The sequence below is a fragment of the Pelodiscus sinensis genome, chromosome 12 (assembly GCF_049634645.1).
Source record: "Pelodiscus sinensis isolate JC-2024 chromosome 12, ASM4963464v1, whole genome shotgun sequence".
NCBI lineage: Eukaryota > Metazoa > Chordata > Testudines > Trionychidae > Pelodiscus > Pelodiscus sinensis.
Genome location: NC_134722.1, coordinates 5,453,744 through 5,479,200, shown reverse-complemented (window position 1 = coordinate 5,479,200; position 25,457 = coordinate 5,453,744). Strand labels below are relative to the sequence as shown.

The following is a 25,457-nucleotide window of genomic DNA, read 5'->3' as shown; positions in this document are numbered from 1 at the left end:
AGGGGCAAGTGACGTTTTTTTCTCAATAACTTTCCCTCCCTTGGACCCGTTTTCCCCCCTCTTTTTTTTTTTTCCCCCCCCACAACAAAAAATCCTTGCTGTTCATAAAAAAAATTATTGTTTGGTGTTCCTTAGTCTTGAAAAGTTTAAGATACACTGTTCAAGACCATGCTTCCCCTTACAAAGAATACAGCCATGAGCTTTTTATACTGGCCTGGCGTTCACCCAGGGCTGGCACTGGCAATGAAAGGAGCCGCTTCTGAGAGTGCATGACACCTCAGTGCCCAGAGGAGGTCTCTGCCGCTCTGCATTCATTCCCAGCCCTCTCCTGCTCCACGTACTGTATCAACGTGCGCATGGTGGGCAAAGGATTGAGCAAAGACCTTAGGAGAAGCCATTCACTGGGTCATATTAATATAAAGTAAACCCAACCACCCTTACAAAATACTTCCTATTACCAGCAGAATGCTTTCTGCCCTCCCTGCATTCTGCTGATCAGGATCAACTTCTTTGCTGCTGTATTTGTGCCTCTTGATTTCTACGCGGAAACTGGCTCTATTTTTACCCGGATAAAGCAGATCAGATTTGCAGTAAGTGGCTGGATAAGCAGACGCATACTGTACACAGCAGGTTAATGGGATACATTCCGTGACCAGCAAATGCACTTAGCAGGGACCCAGCACAAAGAAAACAAGCAAGCTAATTTATTGCACATATGTAGCATGGCTATTAACCCTCTCTCCCCAAATATACTTCCTTGAGAATGGAGGACAATGAGTGTGATTGTGGAGTATAAAGCATTTCCCCACTTAAAGCTCATAGTATTAAACCCAAATACATGCAAGAATTTCTCTCCCTGGTTATCCCAGGTCTTGGCTTTCATTGACCTGGGAGAGATTACCGGCATGGAAGCAGTTACACACTGAAGGCTCGTTTAGACTACGGGGAAGATTCGAAAGAGGATATGCAAATTCCCGTGGAATTTGCATATCTTCTTCCGATATCACTTTCGAAAGTAGAACTTTCAAAAGTGAAAGTAATATAGATGCGTTTTTTTTCAGCAACCCCCCCTTTTTCGCTTTTCCTTAAAAAATGAGGTTTTAAAAAATGAGGTTTATGTGGTTTTTCGAAAAAGGGAGGGGTTGCTGGAAAAAACACATCTAGATTACTTTCCCACGGAATTTGCATATCCTCTTTCGAATCTTCCCCGTAGTCTAGACATAGCCTAATATAGAAAAATGCTACTTCTGACTGTTCTGGTTAACTGGTAAGGGGGCCCCCCACTGCAGGTTACACACTGGCTCTCAGGAGTGGGCCTGACAGGGGCTGCCAGCCCCAATCCCGGGGAGCCAACTGCAGACCCCACAGCGAAGTCTTCATGGGAGAGGTGCCGACAGGAGCTGGCAGGCCTGCTCCCAAGGAGACTTTGCTGAGGGCTCTGCAGTATAAAGCTTTAAGGCCCCGCAGTGCGTAACCACTAGGATTTTTAGCAGTTAGATGATTACCTTTTTTTAATGAATTCTTACATCCCTGCTTCTGACTCACAGGTGGACCTTCAAGTGATAAAATTTCCAAACATTTCAGTTGTTTTCAAAACCTGTAACCTGCCAGGAGATTAGCAACAATCCTGCCTGTTACAATATTGTTCTGTTGGCTTTTGAGGTAGATCAGTTAGGGTACGGCTACACTGCCGGGGGGTTTCGAAAGGAGGTATGCAAATCACGCTCTCATTTGCATATCTTCTTCCGATTCTTTTCCCGGAAGAGGTTTTTCCGTTATTTGGCCCATCTACATGGGGCCAAATGTCGGAATAAACCCTCTTTCGAAAGCCCCCTTATTTCTCGTAAAATGAGGCTTACAAGGGCTTTCGAAAGAGGTTTTTTTTCCCTACATTTGGCCCTGGCCAAATATCAGGAAAACCTCTTCCAGGAAAAGAATTGGAAGGAGATATGCAAATGAGAGTACAATTTGCATACCTCCTTTCGGGAACCCCCCCGCAGTGTAGCCGAACCCATAGAGACCAGAAAGATAAGGGAAAGCTTGGGGGCTGCTTCAGTTGATTTTATTCAATGAAACATGATTAACTGGGTACAGGAAAAAAAATCCTAGAGGGGTGGCCATGTTAGTCTGTACATTTAAAAACACTCCCCCCCCTCCCCCCCACACACCAGGTCCTGTGGCACCTTAGGGTATGTCTACACTAGCTCCACGTCTACACTAGTTCCACGACAAGTAACGGTAGTTCGAATTAGGATCTCTAGTTCAAACTACCTACTCCGTGCCACGTGTAGTGCGGACTAAGGGGGCATGGAGTTTGGACTAAGGGGATTTAAAAATGGTGGCGCCCGGGAATATGCAAATGAAGCCCGGGATATTTAAATCCCGGGCTTCATTTGCAACTCCGGTTGCCCTCATTTGCCTACCTAGCTCGAACTAGCGAGCTAGTGTAGACATATCCTTAGAGACTAACCAAAATATAGAATCATGAGCTTTCCTGGGTAAAACCCACTTCATCAGATGAATTGGAGAAGAAATAGCAGAAACCAAGAGATATATATGTAACAGCAGAATTACCTGTCAATTGTAGGACCTGTGTTAATCAAGTGGGCTGGGTGTGTCCCATGCATAGCTTTTGAGGTGGAAATGCAGATGTTAAAGGCAGGAGAAATTGGCTTTGTAATGCGCCAACTAGTTAATGTCTTTGTTCAAGCCTAGGGTAAGGGTGGCAAATCTGTAGATGAATTCGAGTTCTGCAGACTCTCTGTAATTGGTTAGTGAATTTGTGTACAAGAAGAGATAAGGGAAGTTAAAATTAAAAGCAGTCAAGTCTCCGGAGAAGACTTTTTCATTCTGATGTCATTAGAAGTGGTTAAAGGGAGGCAATTCAGACTGATCCATGCAAGGCGATTGCTATCAAACACGTTCTTGCCAGTGTGAGATATGTTGCCCGAGCAGTCCTCAAAAGGATGCACAGAGGGGCCAAGTGCCCTTCTGACATCTGTTTGACACTGGTGTTGCTTCATTGATTATGGTGTAAATGAAAGGAGTTAGACTGGTGTGCTGCATAAGTAACTATAATATGCACCCATCTTGTGAGAGGTAGCAGTACACACATGGACCCCCGTGCAGACTGGAGTCTGGACTATGTCAGCAATTGTGTGCATGACGCTCACTGCCAGGTCAGGATTATAAGCACATAAACCAGGGGTGGACAATAATTTTTGGCAGGGGGCAATGCCAAGATTTTGGAAAGTGGTCAAAGTCCACACTTTTTTGTGGAGAAGATGTGGGATCTAGGATGGAGGTTGGGTGCAGAAGGACGCACGGGGTAAGGGAGTGGGATGCAGGAGACATTGGGAGGTCTGAGAGGGAGTTTGGGTGAAAGAGGGGGTTGTAACCTAGGTCAAGGGATTGGGGTGTAGGGTCAGGGAGGGAGTATGGGTGCAAGAGAGGATTCTGGCCTGGGGGAGGGGCTCGAGGCGGGAGTGCAAGGTCTGGGAGGGAATTGTGACCTTGGGGGAAGGGAAAAGGGGGTGCAGACTGCAGAGGATTGTGTGGTGACCTGGGGCAGGAGAATGGGGTGCAGGATCTGGGAGGACGTATGGGTGGAAGAGAGGATTCTGGCCTGGGGGAGGGGTGTAGGGAGGGGTACAGGGTCTGGGAGGGAGTTGTGACCTGGGGCAAGGGAGTACAGAGGGTTTGGGTGGTGATCTGTGGGAGGGAGCTAGGGTGTAGGAGGGGCTGGGGTGCCAGAGGCAGGCTCTGGCTGAGAGGCACTTATCTGAGTGTCTCCTGGCCAGCAGCCCTGCAGCACCCCCACGGCAGGCTGGATTCCCTGCCTGCTACAGCCCCAGATGGCTTGAAACCACAGGCTGCTCCCTCCATGTGGTCCTCAGCTCTGGGAGGGGGAAGAGTCTTGTGTTCCCCCCCTATCCCCCAGACCAATCTCTCAGGTCCTATTGGCTGGTTGTTTCCAGCCAATAGAAGCAGAGGATTCGGGGTGGAGAGATCACACACAGCCTCCCCATGCCTGCAAAGCAGAGAGCTGCATGGACTATGCTTTAAACCGCGGCAGCTGTGTGCCTGAGGGTCCCAGCACGGCGGTCCACGGGCTGGATCTGGTGGCTTGGCGGGCTGTATTTTGCCCAGGCCTGACATAAACACACATGGCATGCTTGACCCCATTCCAGAATTGTTTCCCATACTTCCTGTGGCTGAAGGCCAACAGAAAATCTTCCCTCTGTTTAGGTGTGAGTAGAAGAGAGGCAAATAACTTTTACTCTGTGCCCCAGCTGCTAGGGAAGGTTGGCTTTTGGTTTGTTTTAAAATAGAGAGTGCCCAGGGATAGATCTTTGACCTGAACATAAAGAGCAAAATTCTCTGTCCCTTTCCCCATGGTTAGAGCTGATCCACAGTGTGTACCTCTAGTGCCCATTCCCTGCACTTGAGTCATAAACAACGGGAACTCGGGCTGCCAATTAAATCACAGTTCACTCACATGGTTAATTTAAAAATATTAATCACAATTAAAAAAATTATTCATGATGAATCACGCTGCTAAACAACAGAATGCCAATTGAAATATATTAAATATTTTGGATGTTTTTCTACATTTTCAAATAGATGGATTCCTATCTCAATACAGAATACGAAGGGTATAGTGCTCGCTTAATATTTTTGATCACAAATATTTGCACTGTAAAAATGAGCAAAAAAAATATCTTTTCGTTTATCTCAGTCAAGAACGGTAGAGCAAACTCTTTTAATCGCGAATGGGCAACTCATGAAATGTCGATTATTTTGTTATATAACTCCGCTAAAATCAAAACAAAGTAAAACTTTAGAGCCCTGAGTCTACTCCGGTAGGAAGTAGCCAAGGGTGGGGAGTAACCCCAGAGTGCTCAGTGTGTTGCGGCTGGATTCCCCGCTGAGCACTGCAGGGACCTGGGCTGGGACCTGGAGAAGTGGGAGAGCCCGGGTTCCCCTTTCCCCCTTCCCCCACGTTGCTGGCTTGGGAGGCCTATGTCCCTGCAAACTAGGCCTCAGGGCCATATTAACCCTGATATAAGGGACTGCGAATTGACTTTGGCTAGTGGGTCGTATTAGCCATAATATAAGAGACTGGGGAATAGACTTTGGCCAGCGGGCCGTAATAACCTGGTTATAAGGGACTAGGGAACTGACTTTGGCCAGTGGGCCGTATTAACCATAATATAAGAGACTGGGGAACAGACTTTGGCCAGTGAGCCTTAATAACCCGGTTATAAGGGATTGGGGACTGACTTTGGCCAGTGGGACGAATTGTCTCTAGTGAGGAAACTTAGCTCGAGGGGCCTCCCAGGGAAGGTTGCCACTCGACAGTCTCCTGTTCTGTTTTACCCACATTCTGCCATATATTTTATCTGGAGCGGGGTCAGATGATGACCCAGCATATGTTCATTTTAAGAACACTTTCACAGCAGATCTGATAAACCGCAAAAAGAAAGTCCCAAGGTAAGATTTCTAAAAATAGCTACAGCTCTCAACCCAGGGTTTAAGAATTTGAAGTACCATCCAAAAACGGAGACGGATGAGGTGTGGAACATTTTTCAGAAGTTTTAAAAGAGCAACACTCTGATGTTGAAACTACAGACCCAAACCACCCAGAGAGAAAATCAACCTTTTGTTGGTGGCATCTAATGCAAATGATGAAAATGAACCTGTATCATCCGCTTTTCTTTGAATTGTTATCAAGCAGAACCCATCATCAGCATGGATGCATGTATTTTGGAATGGAGGTTGACGCAGAAAGGGACACATGACTCTTTAGTACATCTGGCACATAAATATCTTGTGACGCTAGTTACAACAGTACTATGAGAACATCTGTTCTCACTTTCAGGTGACATTGTAAATAAGAAGCAGGTAGCATTATCTCCTGCAAATTGTAACCAAACTCATTTGTCTGAGTGATTGGCTGAAAAAGAAGGAGGACTGAGTGGACTCGTATGCTCTAAAGTTTTACATAATCTTATTTTGGAATGCAATTTTTTGTACATAATTCTGCATTTGTAAGTTCAACATTGATGATAAAGAGATTGCACGTCAGTACTCATTAGGTGAATGGAAAAATATGATTTCTTTTGTTTTTTACTGTGCAAGTATTTGTAATAAAAATAAAATATAAAGTGAGCACTGTGCACTTTGTAGTCTGTGTTCTAGTTGAAATCAATATATTTAAGAATGTAAAAAACATCCACAATATTTAAATAAATGATATTCTATTATTGTTTAGCAGTGCCATTAATCGCGTGCTTGATTGTGATTAATTTTTTTGATTGCCTGACAGCCCTAGCGGGGACTTCACATGCAGAAAAGAGTCCAATATACCATAGAAATCTGCACGTCTGGGTCAAAAAGCAGTAGGCATAAAGAATTACCATGGGACGCGACTGCAGCTTGCGTAGCAATACCCATGCTATCTTTAATGTAACTAGCTTAGGTATGTGAACAGCAAAGCCGCAGCAGCACACTTCAGCGTGTGGGCTTGCCTCGCAAATAATTATCCAGCGCTCCCACAGCCCATACTGAAGTATGCATTGCAACAGCTACTCGGCTCCAGTTCCTAAGCTAGCTACATTAAAGCTAGATCCGGTCTGGCTACTTGAGTTGCAGTTACACTCCACTGTGTCCATATAAACATTCCCTGACAGTGAATGAGGTCCTTAATTACAGTTAGATACAACTGTGTAACCCAGCTAGATAGACTGGTGTTGCACACACATGCCTGAGGGTGTAATCAGAAAGCAACGGATAACTGAACAGAATTTGGCTTGCACAATCTTTATTTCTGGGTGTGAGAAGGAAAGAACCAAGACTGAATTTCAGATCCCAGCCAGAGTCTGAAGTTAGAAAAAAAACAGATTTTCACTTCTAAGGCTAGAGAATCTGATCTATAGATGTGAGACACAATCAACATGTATCCCCACACAGTTGCCTTTACAGAGTCACTTAAAGTGTAGGATCACACACTAAAGCTTTCCCAGTTACTTGGGGGCACAAGAAAACATAATTTTTCTGAGGATCTGTTATTAAAACACATCTTCTAATATTTTCCTCGAGGTACAAATGATGATAATGCAGATATCAACGAAGAAACAGAAATCATTCTTTGATTTTCAATCACTGGCAATTTTTAAATCGAGATGAGACGTCCTTCTGGAAGATATATTCTAGTAAAAACAAAGGAATCTGAGACAGTTCGGCAGCCCATGTTATGCAAGAGTCAGATTAGATATCAGTGAGATCCCTTCTGACCTTAGAATTTATGGCTATGAATAAAATAGTAAAACTGCCAAAAATAACCCAGGATTCAGTGAACAAAACATCACACTGGCTATTGCTCCCATGAAATTGAAGGTATTTTCCCATTTGCAGAGGTGTAGCTGTTTCGCTATGAAATGATTCATAACGTACAGCTAATCACGGCAGATGAGAGCCGGTTCCTGCATTGCAATGCCAGGTTGCCAAAGGCAAGAGCAAGAGCAGAGTGATTTCTCCTTTATTCACCTGTTGTTATTTACGGATGCCATGCTGGCGTCATGCACACAAAGAAGGACACTGAAATTATTTCAAACAGGGTACGAGCCCCTTGTCATTTGTAAATGAGGCACGGCGAAGGCACGCCATCTTCTATGGGTTTTGCTTTTTGCTTTTTAGGTCCGGTCTGAGTGCTGAGTTGTCTCTCCTCATCTCTGATCAGCTGGTTGAGCCATTGGAGGCTGGTTATTACCACATGCTTGCCTGGCTGGCTTTCGGTTGCATTTGATTATTCTATTTCATTTTTACTTATTTGTTTAATTTGTATTTTATTAATCCAAGATAAGATGCTTAGTGTCAGTGGAAACCCACTGCATTTAGTGAAGGCTCAGTCAATAACAGTCTCCTTTAATAGACTGGGGAAACATGTCAAGATTTGAGCCAATGAATTAAAAAATAAATTAATTCCAGTGTGCAGTGTTACTGCAACTCTGTTGATCCAAGGATATGAGAGAGACAAGGTGGGCGAGGGAATTTATTTTATTGGAACAGCTTCTGCTGGGGAGAGAGACAAGCAGAAGTTGATCCAATAAAGCATAGCACCTCACCCACCTGGTCTCTCTAATTAACTTCAATGGTTTTGCTGCTGCCCCAGGATGGCCGCATCAGTTATCATCTTTCACGGCCTCTAGATTGCCAGGGATGGGAAGTGATCTCAGAGAAAGAATTGTCAAGTGCTCCCTGTCCAACTTCACCCTCTTCCTTCACCCCAGCCCAACAGAAGCCAGAAAGCCTGAGGCTGACACGAGGACAGGCACCCAAGAGGGAGTTAGAAGAGCCGATGACCATGCTTAGCACAAATATTTTTTCCAAGCAAAACCCTGGCCACTGTGCAATGTCTGAGTGAACAGGCGGTGCCAAGGCTTCTCTGGGGCAGGAGGGGTGCCTGAACTCTCCTCCCCAGGGCCACAAACAGCGTCTGTAGCTTTGCTCTGCCTTCCCGCTCATGGGGTTATTTGGCCATGCACCCACACCAGCCATGTCTCCCCGGCTCCCAGGGTGGATTTGTGAAGATGCTCACCGTAGTGCTCCGTTCCACAAAAAGATTTGCCAAGAGGCCATCTCCCCGTTGCTGGAATCCCTGCCCTCCAACAAGCTGCCCCACATGGCTACAATATCTTCAAGGCTTTCTGCAGCCCTTCTGCTTGCTTCCGGATATGGCTGGGGCTAGATCAAGGAAGTGGAGACTCAGAGAATCCCAGGGCTGGGAGAGACCTCAGGAGGCCATTGAGTCCAACCCCCTGCCCGAAGCAGGACCAACCCCAACTCAATCATCCCAGCCAGGGCTTTGTCCATTTTGGACTTATACACCTCTAGGGATAGAGATTCCACCCCCCCCTCCCTAGGGAACCCATCCCAGTGCTTCCCCACCCTCCTACGGAAAGAGTTTTTCCCAATATCCCACCTAGGCCTCTCCCACTGTAACTTGAGCCCATTGCTCCTCGTTCTGCCCCCACTGAGAACAGCCTCTCTCCATCCTCTTTGGAACCCCCCTGCAGGGAGTTGAAGGCTGCTCTCAAATCCCCCCTCACTCTTCTCTTCTGCAGACTAAACAGACCCAAATCCCTCAGCCTCTCCTCATAAGTCATGTGCTCCAGCCCCTTCATCATTTTTGTTGCCCTCCACTGGACTCTCCCCAGTGTGTCCACATCCTTTCTGTAATGGGAGGACCCAAAATTGGAAGCAATACTCCAGATGAGGCCTCACCAGTGCTGAATAAAGGGGAATAATCACTTCCTTCGCTCTGAAGCATCCACAGATCTGGGCCTTGTACTGGGGTGGGACACATGGACCCATAAAGTCAAAGACAGAGGAGTCAGAGGCCACATGTGCAGGAGAGGCAGTCAGGAATGTCACCAGCAGTTTAGCCGGGGGCAAACTTTCCATAGACTGGATCGGGACTTCACTTGGTCTAAATCCTTCACAGGGTCAATGAGCAAGAGAAGTTGAGTTGTGTAGATGTGCTAACAGATGGGTGGCAGAACTGGCCATGTAGAGAGTGTTTGGCGTTCCTTAATAATGCCTCACCCCAAAAGAAACTAGTGGGCAGTATGTGCTGCTCATTCACTGGCCCCAATAAGTAAAAACAACGGTGAATGACGTCAAAGTATGGAAATAATACACATATCCCAATGCCCTTCCTGTTGGCCCTGACATTTCAAGAGAATGTCTTGAAAACAAACACACTTTTCTTAAGCAATCACTCAACGGATCAGCAGGCATCAAATCACCTGGCAGCACAGGTCTCCAAAAAACATCCTGGGGACTATGTGAAAATAAAGAATAACCCTGGCCAGAAGGAATCATTTTCTGGACCAGAATATGCCCTACTGTGGGAAAGCCAAAGTCAGGGGGACAAATGTGTGGCCCTGTAGCCAGTTTCCATGGTATCCTGTGCTTTGGGGAGCTGTGTTCTGGCCACCTACGCAACACAGTTCTCTGAGCTTGTTGATCTGTCTTCCAGCCCCCACAGGAAGTTACAGATCATCCACGGTACCCTAGAACAACACATCGCCGAGACCTGTGTGCCGCAGGGGGTGCTGATGGTGCAGAACAGGGGATAGAACACTGATAAAGCCATTGTTCTCACCTCTGGGGAAATCCATGTAGGTTTCCGGAGAACGGTGCCATGAGATATGTTTGTCCCTGTGCTCCAACCAGTCTCTGCTGCACAAGCTTATAGAAGCCCAAGTGCTCCGAGGTCACATGGTGAAGTTGCACAGAACTGAGTTGTGGGGCTGATGCCATGGTGCTGAAATTGTAGCCCTATGGAGCAGATTTTCAGGGGACCAACAGCCCCAATGGGATGGGGGGATGGGGAGAGGCAGATTTTCAAAAGAGTTCAGCACCAAATGTACATTTGATGCGCTGAGCTCTTTTGAAAAATCTTGCTGCTTCTTTGGTGCTTCAACGGGACCTGAGAATTTTTGACAAGCTAGCACTTAGGGCTTGTTTTTACTATAGGGTGGATTGACGGGGTGTGATCGATTCAGCGGGAGTTGATTTAGCGTGTCTAGTATAGACGCGATGAATTGACTGCCAAGCACTCTCCCATCGACTCCAAAAGAAGAAGAGTAAGCAGAGTCAATGGGAGAGCATTCGTTGTCGACTTACCGCGGTGAAGATACCACGGTAAGCAGATCTAAGTACATCGATTTTACCTATGTTATTCATATAGCTAAAGTTGAGTAAATTAGATTAACAACCCATGGTAGTATAGTGTAGGCCTTAGAGGGGATAATATGACCCTACATTGTTGAATCCATATTGTAAACATTGAACGCGAGGATGTATCCTGTTCCCAAACTTCAAACGAAACCAGTTCATAAAAAAAGGAACAAAAACAATATTAATATATTTTAATGCAGAAATTGCTGCTTGCGCTAAGCCCATTGGGGTGCTGCACCTAAAATAATATTCAGTTTAAAGTCAGAAAGCATGCCAAATGGCTCAGCTCCAGAAACAACTCCATCATGAAACTTCGCACCTATAACTCCCTGCAATGTTTGGTTGCCCTAAATTGGTCTGAGCACAGCATTAATAGATTACTATTTGCTTTTTAAAAGAAACTCTATCCTGATTTATTTGAACAAGATTTCGTTAAATGTTTTTTAATCTTAAATGTTTTTACATGATGTATAGACCGTATTTCCTCAATGGATGGGTTACATGTGGCTTTTGGTGGAGACAAGTATACACGGGAAGGTGATTTCTACAGAGCGGTGAGCTGATGGAATGGGATGGTAGCTGGTTACATTTAAAGAACAGGTGACTCACATGTGAAAATACAGGGAGGCTACTTTAAAGTAGCGGAGGGGAAAAATAAAAGTGATTTGATGTGTACCAGTCAGCACTTTGGTCACTTTATATATCTGAAGGTGGTAGGAAAATCCTTTTCTCCCCTTAACAATTTTTGACAAGTCTAAACCAATTTCATTTTCCTCAAAAATTGTCTTGGAATTGTTCTGGGGGTGTTTGTTGGAAATAACAAAACCAAACTAAAAAGTTTGATCTTTCTGCTGCCTGTAAACTTTCCAAGTTCTGCATTTTTGATGAAACCCCAAAAAGTTTTGATGGAATTAGGCATTTCTTTTGTGAACATTTCTGTTTTGTTGAACAAATATTTTCTATGAAAAAAGGATTTCAGCAGAAACTATTCGAGCTGTGCTGATCGCATCTTTCGTTCACCCTTTATTTAGTTTGCACGTTCTTTGCTGCAAGGATGGTCTTGCTATGTGTCTGTACAGCTCCCAACACAATGGGGTTGAAAACCAGCAGAATCTGGCAACCTTGCCCACAAGCAATGGTAAACAAAATGTGTCATGGGCCACAAACAGAACCCCTTGGGCCGCAGGTTGCCTGCCAATGGGTTAGTAATTACTAACCCAAATATATTCTTACAGATTAGAATGCAATAAACATATTAAACTATATCACTATATCCTACATCTGAAAGCTCCCCCAGCTTGGGCAAATCCAGATTCATATCTCAATTGAGCAATCCATCCCTATTCAGCAGGGCAATTAAGCATGTTCTTGTCTTAGAGCTTATGCCCCCAAGTCCTACTGATTTGAGTGGGATGTAAGCTCTTGCTTAAAGTTAAGCAGATGCTTAATTTGTTTGCTGAGCTTGAGCCTCTGATCTGAGTCTGGATCCAAATATTGTCTTGATTTGAGACCATCACTAATTACTTTTACTAATAATGCAGGAATAGGAAGACGATGCAGGTACTCTAGCATGTGGCTGGGAGTCAACAAAATCACAAACATTTTTGGAAGGAGGCTAATCTCCTCCCACCTCCAGGATTCTGCCTTATCAATCTCCAGCTTATGTGAACCATCTTAAAATATAGTTTTTCTGAGATTCAAAGTCCCACTTTTAATTAATCCCTGCAAATACAACCCTTGATCCTGACAACAGGTAAGTACGTATCTCCAGTGGGAATACTCAGACGCTTAAATTAAACCCATGCTTTTTCAGGATCGGGGCCTTATGCCCCATGAATTCACCACCGAGCGTTGCCCCCAGTAGCGGCAGTAACTGTATCGCTTTCTAGCCTTTAGGAATGCCACAAGTGTCTGTAGGAGTCTCGTGTTGTGGTTGTTGCTGCCCCTTTGCTACCTTGCATTATGTAAGTGGGGAAATGGTCCCGCTATTGTGGGGAACTTTCCTGGCTTCTATACACCCCAGTGAAATGAACCAGCGAAAGGATCTGAGTCCCCGCTCCCACTTCCTTTACCCCACGGCTCCCTGATCTGAGGGCTCCCCCTCCACTCTCCTGAGTAGCAGAGCCCTTGAAACCCCAACAAGGCTGGGCCCAGGTTTCCTGGGGCTTAATCCCCGACCTTGTAGTCACTAGGGGCAGGAGTTAGGGTGTCCCCACTCCGAGGTGCTCTCTTTACACATGGTTTTTGTGGGGTTGAAGGACGGTCTTGAAGTGGGGTTTCGGAGTGAAACAACGGGAACTGGATGGAAAGGTTCATTAATACAGCTCAGCCGCTGGCATATGCATTAAACAACAACCAGGACAGCTAATTAATCATGTATCAGAGGGGTCGCCGTGTTAGTCTGAATCTGCAAAAGCGGCGAGGAGTCCTGTGGCACCTTATAGACTAACCGAAGTGTAGGAGCATAAGCTTGCGTGGGCAAAGACCCACTTCGTCAGATGTTAATCATGTGTTTCGCATCCTCGGTGTGCTTGGCCCTGTACAAAAGGTGGGTTTTGCCCCAACCCGGTGTGGTAGTTGGTTAACAACGTGTGGCTCAGTAAGGACAAGATACAGCGAGCCTTGGCTTTCTTTCCAACAGGGTCCAGAAGCAGGCTGCTCAATCCGGGGAGGCCAGGCATAAAGAAACAAGCCAAGCCAGCCAGAGGAGGGATGCGCGCGTGTGTGTTTTTCTCTAGGCTCCCAGCATCCCGGAATAATCAGCCAGCCTCAGGCTCACCCTGGGGGCCTCCGCTGGACGAGAGACACCCGCTGCCTCCAAGGAGGCGGTGAGCGAAGCGTCTGTCCCGGAGCCTCCCCACTGCGCAGTCCCTGTCCCTTTAAATCCGGGCTGAGCGGGGCGCGCAGGAGCAGCGCGCCTCGGAGCGGGTCTCCTTCCCCAGCAGGCTCGCTCTCCGCTGGGGAGGCAGGAAGAAGGGGCGAGAGGACCCGGCTTCCGTCTCAGGCTGGAGAGCCAAGCCGGAGAGACTCCCCCCCTCCCGCCGCCTCGTTGCACCAGGATGCGGGCGCCCCCCCGCCGAGCAAGCGGCGCCCTGCCGGACTGAGCCGGGGGGGAGGCAGCCCGGCGGCCCCGCGGCGCGCTAGGGCGAGGTGTGTGCGCGCCGGCGAGGGAGAGACCCAGCCACTGCATTGCCGCTGTGCCACGCGTCTCCCTCCTGCCAGGGCTGGGGCGCGCAGCGCCGGGGGGGCGCGCACAGCTGCGGGGCTGAGACCCTGCCTCGCTTCTGCTTTGAGACCGGGGCTGGCTTTTTCCTTTTTAATCGCGGGCATTTGCTTCTCCCTCCCTGTCTCCTCCCCCCTTTTATTTCCCTTTCCTGGGAGGATTTTTTTTTTTTTTTTGAGGTGGAGCCGTTTGCACCAAAAAACCTTACAGCTGCTGTTCTTGCTGCTATTCCCCCCTCTGCCCAGCAGGAGAAGGGACTGATCCTTGGGGACCCCCCCCCCCAGACCATGAAGCACCCCAGGAAATGGACTCCCGCCTCCCCCTGGATCCGGTGCACGATTCAGATTTGATTCCGTGGGTTGGTTGATTGCCCTCTTTTTTTTTTTCACCTTTTGGGGGCTTTGCAAACCGAATTACATGCATGTCCAGTGGGGGAAGGTTTAATTTTGACGATGGAGGCTCCTACTGTGGAGGCTGGGAGGACGGAAAGGCGCACGGCCATGGGATCTGCACCGGCCCAAAGGGCCAAGGCGAGTACACGGGGTCCTGGAGTCATGGCTTTGAAGTGCTGGGGGTCTACACCTGGCCCAGTGGCAACACTTACCAGGGCACCTGGGCACAGGGCAAGCGTCACGGCATCGGCGTGGAGAGCAAGGGGAAGTGGGGGTACAAAGGAGAGTGGACTCATGGATTTAAGGGACGCTACGGTGTCCGTGAATGCATGGGCAACGGAGCCAAATACGAAGGCACCTGGAGCAATGGATTACAGGACGGCTACGGGACAGAGACCTACTCGGATGGAGGTAGGTGATGTGTTCGCATCTTCTGAGCCCCGTCCAGCGGTGCTAAAAGGGGCTAGGTGAGAAGACCTCTCCCCTTTCCTCAGTACAGGGACCCTTGGGGCTGAACTCTCCGAGTTTGTAGCCAGCTCTCTGGAAGGGCGCGATGGTGGCACCAATTTCCTACCCGGCACAGGAACAGCGTGGCACGAGCCCATTGTTTGCCACCAGCAGCCCTGTCTACTCGATGGGGCGCTGAGCTTTGTCTCCCGGCCAGATTCCCAACGCTTTTAAAGGAGGATGTGGGAGCCAGAAGGGCCCTGGGAGGCAGGAGAATGTGCAGCCAAGTTGAAAGCTGTGAACCCCACTTGCAACTTGGCCTATGACTGCACCATCCTAACCTGTAGGATCCCCGCCAAGCTTGCAAAGCCGTCACCGGGTGATGGGAATGGCCGTGGCACGGCTGAGAGATCTTGTACAAGATATTTGAAATTCTAGCTGTAAGAAACAGTGTGTGAATGCTCCCAGCAAGGGTCAGATCTTTAAATCTGTGTATCGCTTTCCTGTCCCCTCCAAGCCCAAACCTACATTTAATACACTTGGTAATACCAGGCAAGAGACTTTAATTTCACAACAGCTTAATGCATCTTGTGGAGGCTCAGAGGGATAGAGAGAGCTCTTCTCTCAACGTGGCTTAATAAAATAAAAACAAGAAAACTCAGGGTGATCCAAAACCATCCAACTAACAGACCAAATAGCGGCATGTCTGCTGCAAGTGGTCATATCATTCCATCTAATCTAAACTGCCACCATAATAAGAGCCAGGCCTAATTTCAAGAAGCCAGTGTAATTAAGGAGACTGGCCTGTTTTTGTTGGGTGTGTGTCTATCAAAACTGGGCTTTCCAGGGGCATTCTTTTCCTGAACTTTGAGACTGGGATGTGTCTCCTAAACATGGTAATTTTTCAGTCTTGCTGGGGAAAAAGCTCTTCTTGCAAGTCATGTCTTTGGAAAACAGAGCCCCCTGCTCTGTGGTGAGATAAGAAGGCGACATTAAACGTGACTTGAAGCAGCTTTTAGTTTTGTTCCAAAAAAAGAAATGGAATAATCTATTGAAAAGTAATAACTTTGCACTGCTCGGCTTTTCCCCAAAAGAAAATACAGTTGTAGCTTTCTGCTTCCCGTAGCTGGGAGAGCATCGGGATCCCATTTTAAATCTGTTTAGCTTGTACTGTGAAGCCGTCTTTAAATACTGATAATCTTCTGTGCGGAGGTGATCTAGGTTTGATGAATAATCATTTTTGTTATGCATTTGAAATAATATGACAAGATCTGGACAGATTCTGTATGCGCCTGACGAGAGTACTGTCTATCTCTGCCCCTCGTGACATCTGGGCCTGATAACATTTTCAGTAAAGCCAAATAACAGTCAGGCTGTAAATGCCTCACTGCTTTTGTGGACTGCATGTCCACAAAGACCGGCAGTGTGTGCTTGCATGCACATGCATACACAGTCACCAGCAATGCGTGCTTGTGCCAAATTGCAGCAGAACAGTTATTTGAGAAGTAAGGACACCAGACCTAAAATGGAGCAGACTATGAGCCATTCATATTTTCCCAAGAACCTAACAAAAATGAAGTTTTCCTCCCTATTGAGTTAGGGCTTGAGTCTTATTTTAAGAAGGGTTAAGAAAATTGTTAGGGGGGAAAGAAAAAGATGGTGACTGTAGCAAAATTATTTCCATGAAGCCCTTACAAACAATTATAAGGGTAGAGATATCACCTTATGTATTTATCTTCGTTAGGCCTGTAATTATGAAAAGGAAAATACAAAGCACAAAATGTATATTCCAGTGAACTGGTTGTATTTTTTTCAAAAGACAGCTCATCACATCTCATTCTGATGCTTACTTTGGGATGACTGAATACAATAGAAATCACACTTAAGTGAAGTCTGCTCCAAGATCCCTTGGTACCAACCAGCCACTGTCCCTTCCTGAATAGATGTCGCCACTCTGTCTGGGCAAAAAGGCCAGATCTGAGCATCTCCAGGCTTCCTCCTGCAAAATCTTAATGATCATCATCCTTTTGGATAATTGGGGCCAGATGTGTGCAGTCATTATATTGAAAGAATAATTGTCTAGCTAGCATAAGAGAGTCGACTATTGGAAATTATGCTTATCTCATTAATCTATCCACATTATTAGGTTTTGTCCCTTTCCGGTGCATTACAATCATTGTTCCATCATCTGAGGCTCGCCACCAATGCTAAACATCCATCCTGCACATTGTGTGGTCAATCAACTGGTGCTAAATGAAGGGTCACCAAATGGGCAGCATGGTTTGGAAGGTGTGATGCTAGTGAACTAGATGGGGTGGACACAAATTTTACTTCTTGAGCAGTAGATAGAAAAGCAGCAGAAGTCTCAGATCTCCAGTAATACCTCCCGGAGCTGGCGCTGGGAAGCTGCGTTTTGCCCGAGTAATGCACAAATGCATTATACAGTTAGCTTGGATGTGCCATGCAAAGAACTGAGTTTTGTTTCCACCAGCCACTCGCCCTGTCCTGTTCACAGACATGAGCATCTTACCCCCCCCCCGCTCAACACACACATTGTACTCACACCTGTCTCTCACACACATCCCCCGTATGCAGATCGCAGACTCTCACACCTCCCACATAGAAACACTCATCCCCAGGCGCACACTCGGTCTTGCCACATGTACCCACATGGTCCCTTAGACGCATACAGATGCTCAGACTCCCTGACACATCCACTCCAACCATATAATTATGTCCCGCAAGCACAAAAAACTACACAAATGTAACACATGCAGGAGAGCACTTCTCTCCAATAGCCAGGCACATCTTGCACTCATAAAAATGCCCCCATGATGTGCATTGAACACACGCTCTTCTCCATATGACAGACAGTTACACATCCACCCACGCCTGCTGCATAGAGATGCACGCACTCGCTTCCATGCATACCCTATGCACAGTCCCATAGATATACATCTCCCTCACAAACCATATTTTGAAAAGATATCATACCCCTACCTACCTTTACCCAAACCCTTCCTGTCCTCTGGCCCTGGAAACCTACTTATGCCCATTCATAAACTGGCTTCAAATGACTGATTTACTCTTTGTTTTATGTCAGACTGAGATACTGGATCTGGCGAGGTTTGTTGGCATTAGACTACCATAAAAATGGATTAATGCAGAAGTGTATCAGATCTACTCTGTTTATGAAGTCGCCGATTGGAACTCTTTTAGAGTATGTCTACACTAGGAAACTATTTTGAAATAACTAAAATGGATTTAATAACTCCTGAAATAATGTGTTTCCACCACGGAGGAGCCTCAAAATTAGTTTGAGGCAGGCTCTGTTATTGTGGACATGCTACCTCGACTTGGAGTCCCAGGAAGCACTGTGGAATAATTACTTTGAATGACTCTGGGTAGCTGTTATTTCGAAATAGCAGCAGTGACGTGCCCACAGTAATGCTAGTTATTTCAAAGGAAGCGTTATTCCCTGAGGAAAGCAGGAGTACAGACTTCAAAATAACCAGCCCAGTATTTCAAATTAACGGGCTTGGTAGTGTGGATGCTCCGCTTATTATTTCAAAATAAGGGGAGTTATTTCGAAATAACTCCCTAGTATAAACAAAGGCTTAGAGGTCTGGGCCTGATTCATTAAGGATGCTTACTGTGGGCGTAGCTTTAAGCAAGTGATTTGTCCCATTGAGTTCATTACTGAATTGTGCCTGTGCTAACAAATTTTCAGTATAGCTTGGTTCAAATTTTAAAATGTTAAACAATTTTTCCCAAACTGAACTATGCCAAGGGGAGAAGGGAGAAATGATAGAGATGCAATTCAAGTAGAAAAATCCACTACTGCTACAGAAATCCTTTTTTAAAAAAGGCAAACAAATAAACAAAAAAAAACTAGAGAGAAATACTTTCCGTTCTGAAGCAGATTATTTTCTAGTTGCTAAAATGATGGTTGCTAAAAGGTGGGGTTGGGGAAACTAAATAAATATCAAATTATTGCCAATGTCAGGCCTAAAAATGACTACTGGGGAAAAAAAATCCTGAAAGCTATTTTCTTTCCTACCCATCTCTATTTTAGCTGCTTTATATTTGGGAATTGAGGCAGCACTGGGTAAAGAGTACCAAGAACCAGCACCCTCTTAAAATAGCTAAGTGATACAATAGTGACTATGCCTGACTGACGTTAACAATTTGAATTAACCTCGCCAAACCTCAGGGGACTAAAACCTTCAGCTCCATCAAGCCAGTCTCTGAAGACCTGCTTGTCTCTCTCTTCAGGACGTTGGAGAGAGATAGCAGAAGTGTGTTGGATGGGCACATAGCCCCATCCTGGGAATATCTACTTTTCCATTCCTAGAGGGGCATTTATAAAAAACCCTCTGTCGCTCTTCCAGATCTCTCCTAGGAAACCCAAACTAGTCAACAAACTGAGAGTGTTTACTTTGAATAAATCAAGTGAGCACTCTTTTAACTGCAGAGAATGTGTCCATCATAAACTCGGCATATAATGCTCCATGCACTGGTTCACAGTGTATATTCTTGTTATCTCTTCCATTACCTTGCCCTAGTGTTTCTTTGTAGTATGGTAAAAGACCAAAGGCTAAAGGTGAGAATGCTTCTGTGCCATATGAAGGTGATTTTTAGCAGGATTTAGAGGGGAGTCTGGTATTTGAAGTCTTGGGGCAAACATCTGGAGGAGTTTGGTCCCCAATAATTCATAGCCTTATAAACCACTCAGCCATCTCAATACTAGTGTGTCAAAGTTTTCCTTGTCCACATGCCTGGGGTGAATAATAATAGTTGATGGGCAAGTAAAATATCATTCATATTTTCACTAGGCATGGGTGAGCACTTTGATTTTTGCGCCTGGGCTGCCAAATTTTCATGACAGTTTTGGAAAACTGCCACAGAGGTACGTATGGCAGTGTGTTGCAACCAGTAAGAAAAAAAAAAAAGAAGGTGTCAAATTGTCATGGGGATGGTTGGGCCTAGTGGTCAGAGCCAGAGCATTCAGGCCTAGTGGACAGAGCCAGACTCAAAAGACTAGGGTGGGATTGGAGCGAGGCTGTTGCCACTATCTGGCAGGAGTGAGTTCCAAACCCCGGAGAGGCATTGAGCAGACTAAGCTGCTGTTCCTCCTGTGAGTCTTATATAACAGGCCTGGGAGTCACAAGACCAGATCCTGGCTCTTGGATTGGCTGAAGCCTAGCACAGGAGTGACTTACCACTGGCAGCTTGGTTCTGTGGATGAGAGATAGGGCTTGGGGTTGAGAGTCATGAGGGCTGGGTTCCATTAACTCTGCCACATGTGGACTTGACCCTTAACATGTCCATGCCTCAGTTTCCTCATCTACGAAATGGAGATAGTGATACGAACAGTGTTGCTTTTGGCAAGTGCTTTGAGATCTATGAACAAAAGATTTTAAGTATTGTTATAAGGAAATGCAAAATAACCCACCCTCAAAAGCCAGAGAATGAAATTAAGTCCTTGCCCTGTAAAATCCTATGAACTAAAGGTGTACATTGGCACAGTAGAGATGGACCAAGAATGCTGAGTAGAGGACCCATTTTTACCTATGTAGTACCAATTTCTGCTCTGTGTCATCCATTCAAGTTCGCCTGAAGTTAATGTAACTGAGAAGAGGATGTGACCCATTTGCCTTAATGTAGAGGCAATCTGTTCTAAACTCACTCTGCAATGGGTTTAAATTGCAGCAAGGGAGGTGTAGGCTGGACATTAGGAAAATCTTCCTAGCTGTCAGAGTGGTTAAACACTGGAAAAAATTGTTGAGGGAGGTAGTGGCATCTCCATCACTGGAGATATTTAAGAGCAGCTTAGACACCTATCAGGGGTGATCTAGATGGTGCTTGGTCCTGCCTTGAGGGCAGGGGATTGGAGGTCCTCTCCAGTTCTAGTGTTCTATGATTCTGTATGCCCATTAAGGGTACTTACAGAACCTAGTGTCTTTGTTATATTGCTATTTGCCTTGATGTTAATGTTGCAAGGAGCCAGCCACCCACAAAGACAAATTTCCATGAGTGCTGTTCATCTCCTGGATGGCAGAAGTACCATGGAAGTGTCCGCTCTCAAGTGATTTTGTTCCCACAAAGGGCTGCTTGTAGCATTTGAAAAAGTCATTGGGAAACCGATACAAACACTGAGTGTTTTTTAGATAGTCAGAGTCCTACAGAAAGACCTAATTGATGCTAATAAGCTGATTTTAAAATAATTATTGTTGATTTCATTACAATAATAGCTTTATTTATAAAGCAACCAGCTGCCTAGAAACTTACTGAGGATGGTACATGCTTAAAATACAATAATGATCATTGCACAGTAATTGAAATGGAATTCAAATTATCAAAATAGTAAATGAGACATCAGAAATAAGTGATATGGCCCTCTTTACAATTCTTACCTTACTATAATGTGCTACTTCATTGTGGGTGCAGAAAGGTACTCAAGTAATAGGAGTTTGGCTCAGAAAATAACAAATATACACACACAGAGTAACAAAGGTGTTTGTAGAGCCATCTATTCCAGAGTCTTATCTCAGAGGAAGGCGTAAGAATCCTGTAGTAAGCAGATGTGGGATCATCTGCCTCACCCTTAGGGCATGTCTACACTATGGGGAAGAGCAATGCTGCCGTGGTCGATCTTTCAGGGTTTGATTTAGCAGGTCTAGTGAAGACCCGCTAAATCAAACTCAGAGGGCGTCCCACCCCCCCCCCTTGTGGGGAGTAGGAGTACAAGGAAAGCCGACTGGAGTATTTGCACCCGTTGACCTCCTGCTGTGTGAATGGCGATTTAAGGTATGTCAACTCTAGCTATGCAATTAACGTAGCTAGTGTTGCGTATCTTGGGTTGATCTTCCATTTCAGCATAGACCAGTCTACAGAGACTAGGGTGAGACCTACCAGAGACAGACTTGGGCCCTCAAGCATGCTGTTTAATATTGCTTCCAAAATCTGTAATAGTTAATTGCGTTAACTGGATATTCTTGATGGCCACAGAAGTATCCAACCCCTTTCTGAATATTATGATAACATTATTATAGTGCAGACTGAAGCTTTTATTCACAAGAGCTCAAAGTCAGCGTCTAAAACTAGAAGGAAACAAGAGCATCTGGTCTGATCTCTGCATAGTTACAGGCCTCCACCCAGCACCCACACGCTAAACCCAGTGTGTGAAACTAGACCCACGTATTACATCCTACGGGAGACTAGACTGCAGTGTGCCTCAGGCAGAAAATGGGAAGGTGAGAGGGACCCAAGGCCCCTGCAACAGCAGGGAAATTGAGTGAACTACACCTAGATGATCCTGGCAAGAGACCTGCACCCATAAGCCACAAGATGAAGGCAAAATCCAACTCCAGATCACTGCCAGTCTAACCTGGGGGGAAATTCCTTTCTAACTCCATGTGGAGTCATTGGTTACCGGTAGACTCTGTATGTGAGCAAGAGCCAGCCAGTCAACCCCCCGTGGCCATCCCCGATGCTTTAGCGGGAGAAGATTTAGAAAAACTACAGGAACACCACCAGGTATGGGGGAAACCCTGGCTGGCCCCCACAGGAGCACAGCTGAAACCCCAGTGGCATGACCATTTAGAAATATAAGACAAAGGGCTTTACTGAGGTTAGAAAAATATCTCCATTTTAGGGTAGGAGGAGATGGAAACAGCCACTAAAATGTGGAATGATTTTCCTAAGGTCACAACCATCCCAAACGATCAGGCTGGCCGGCAGGGGAGCAAAAAGGGGAAATGCCCCAAGGCAGGGGTTGAGCCATGGGCCCTTTAAATTGCTGCTGGAGCACCTGGTGGTGTGGTCTGGGTGGCGCTTAGGGCTGGCTGGGTGGGTGGGGTGGGTGCAGCGTGTTCCAGGCGGCTTTGAGGATTGGGTGTCCTAGCCCCACCCCTTCTGCCTAAGGCTCCACCCCTTCTGGGGAGCACAGACCTGCCCACTTTGCCCAGTGGCCTGGCACATCTGTCGGTCCCCCCCGCAAACTAAAATGGGACTACTCGTGTTTCAGCTGTCCTGCCTTGGCAGATGCGTCCGTGTCAGAATCAAGACCATAGCATAAAACCAAAAGGCAGGTTTGTTGTGCTAGGACTAGGCCAGACCACCTCCGTGGCTGCAGTCTCAGGGCCAAGGACTGCTGCTGTTAGAGACAGAAACAAACCTATTAGATCATAGAGTTTGTGCTCTGGCAAGGGCAGGAGACAGTCCCCTGACACAGAATGTATCAGATGTTAATTGGATGCTGTTTGCTCGCAGCCAAAACTCAGAAGAAGCAAGGAGGAGATTGCAGGCATTTCAGACAAAGTGGCCCTCTCCGTTCTATGCTGCTTCTGATTTTTTTTGCCAGTTTTGTGCCTTCATATTTTAATCTTAAAGTCCATTATTAACTCAGCAGAGCAGCTGTGCTGGTTCTCTTAGATTGCAGGGCCCGATCTTGCATTATTTACCTCAGAGGGAGCTTTGCCGTTTTCCTCTCAGGGCCTAGTCCTGCTCCCGTTGTACATGTACTAGTGGGGCTTGGTGGCTTCTTTTTTAGGAGGGGTTTTTCACCAGGATCGAAGAGACCTGGAAACAGAACTCCCCTCGTACTCTGAGAGCTCGTCCCTTCAAATAGGGGTCACAGCACATTAGCACAGCGTGTTCTGCAAAGGTGAGCTACCACACCCATTGCTGGACCCAGCTTGTGGAGAATCACAGTACCTTCATCTGGTACAGTGTCTCGCACCAGCACCAAAACTCACATAAAAATAATCTACCATCAGAATAACTGAAATAGGCAGATTGGAACAACCTTATCCAACCGCTTTGCCGGTGCTTGTAATTTTGTATTGTGACCTTTGGTGGTTTCCCTCAAAGCTCCAGCTTCTGGAATCATGGGATGATGTGAGATTCTTGGCTTCATTTGTTTTTTAAGTAAGTTTGTAGCCCTTGCAGCTGTAGAAAAACACTTGAAAAGGTGACCTGTAAAGCTTCAGCACCCAACTAAAAAGAACCGATTGTTTATTATTTTTTTAAATGGTATCATTTTTAGTCCAATCTCATGATTTTTGCGAGTGGGGAGGAGGCAGGGACCCATCTCATGATTTTTGAATGTTTGGTCTGGTCTGATGAACATTGATGTTCTGCATTACCCTTGACACGACTGAAGAAAACAAATATCAGAATGGTGTAAACACCAGGAAGGGAGAGGAATTATATAGGATTAGATAATGGGCTGAAACTAAGCAAAAGGAAATGGTCACTGACTACACTGAGATCTATTAATGTGTAGAATGATGTATTAGTTAATTGAATGCTGACATTGTGTTGGGAACTAAACAAACAAAAATAAATACAAAGTCTCAGAGGGGAGCTGTGATAGTCTGTAACTTTGAAAACAATGAGTAGTCCTGTGGCACCTTAGAGACTAACAGATATATAGGATCATGAGCTTTTGTGAGTAAAACCCACTTCATCAGATGAGTTGGAGTGGATATAACAGAATTAGAGATAAATAGAACAGCAAAAGCAGTTACCTGTCAATTGTAGGACCACTGTTAATGAAGCTAATTAAGTAGGCCGGATGTGTCCCAGTCATAGCTTTTGATTTAAAAAATGTGAATGTCAAAGGAAATGGAAATTGCCTTTGGAGTGCGTTAACAAGTTAATATCTTTATTCAAGCCCAGGTTGACAGTGTCATATTTATTAATGAATTCCAGTTCTGCAGTCTCTCTCTGTAATTAGGTGGTAAAATTCCTTTGTAGAAGAATGGCTATTTTTAAATCCATTATTGAATATTAAAATGTTCCTCTAGAGCCGTGATCACCAACCAGTAGGTCAGGATCTACTGGTAGATCTTGGAATCTTTGATAGGTGATCCTGAGAGGTTTGGCTGGGAGGCTGTCAAGTGCCGGCTCTTCATCTGTCCCTTTCAGCACTGCTGTGCTGCTCCTGCCCTCTGCCTTGAAGGTGCCCCTCACCCTCACCTTCTGCTTGCTGTGCAGCACACAGGAAAAAGAGGAGAGGGTGCTGATGTCAGGGTGTCCCTCCCTCCACCCTGTACCCCATCTCCACAGAGCAGAGTGGGGCAGGGATGGAGAGAGTTTGCTGGCTGCTTTGGGAGTGATACAGGGCCAGGGTAGGGGTGAGCCGGCCTTAGCCCCCTGCACCATCACCCAGAACCCACCTGTGGTAAGTGGTGCCCAGCTGGGGCTTGCAACCCCTCCTGCACCCCAAACTCCTGCCCCCAGCCTGATAAAAGAGAGTGAGGATGGGGGAGGGAGGATGGAGTGAGAAGGGGCGGGGCTTGGAGAAGGGGCAGGAAGGAGGCGGGGCCAGAGTGTTTGGGTTTGGGGTAGATCCTGGATTGCACTTAAATTCCAAAAGTGATCTCATGCTTAAAAAGGTTGGCGACCACTGCAAGGTTTATGTGTGTAACCATTCCTGATGTCTGATTTGTGTCCATTTATCCGTTGTCACAGAGACTGCCCAGTTTGGCCAATATACATGGCAGAAGGGCATTGCTGGCACGTGATGGCATATAATGGTATCGTACTAGAGGATGTGCAGTTGTATGAGCCCCTGATGTTGTGGCTTATGTGGCTAGGTCCTGGGATGGTGTCGCTTGTATAGATGTGTGGACAGAGTTGGA

General features: G+C 46.1%; 1 protein-coding gene across 1 annotated transcript in view; it reads left to right on the top strand.

Annotated features, from left to right (window-relative positions):
* Window positions 1–13,651: 13,651 nt before the first annotated feature.
* JPH3 (junctophilin 3) overlaps window positions 13,652–25,457 on the top strand; it is a 165,882-nt gene continuing 154,076 nt past the window's right edge. The window contains exons 1-2 of the mRNA XM_075939927.1: window positions 13,652–13,896; window positions 14,149–14,772. Coding sequence (XP_075796042.1) covers window positions 14,391–14,772 — 382 coding nt within the window. The 5' untranslated portion in view covers window positions 13,652–13,896; window positions 14,149–14,390. The remainder of the gene's footprint in view (window positions 13,897–14,148; window positions 14,773–25,457) is intronic.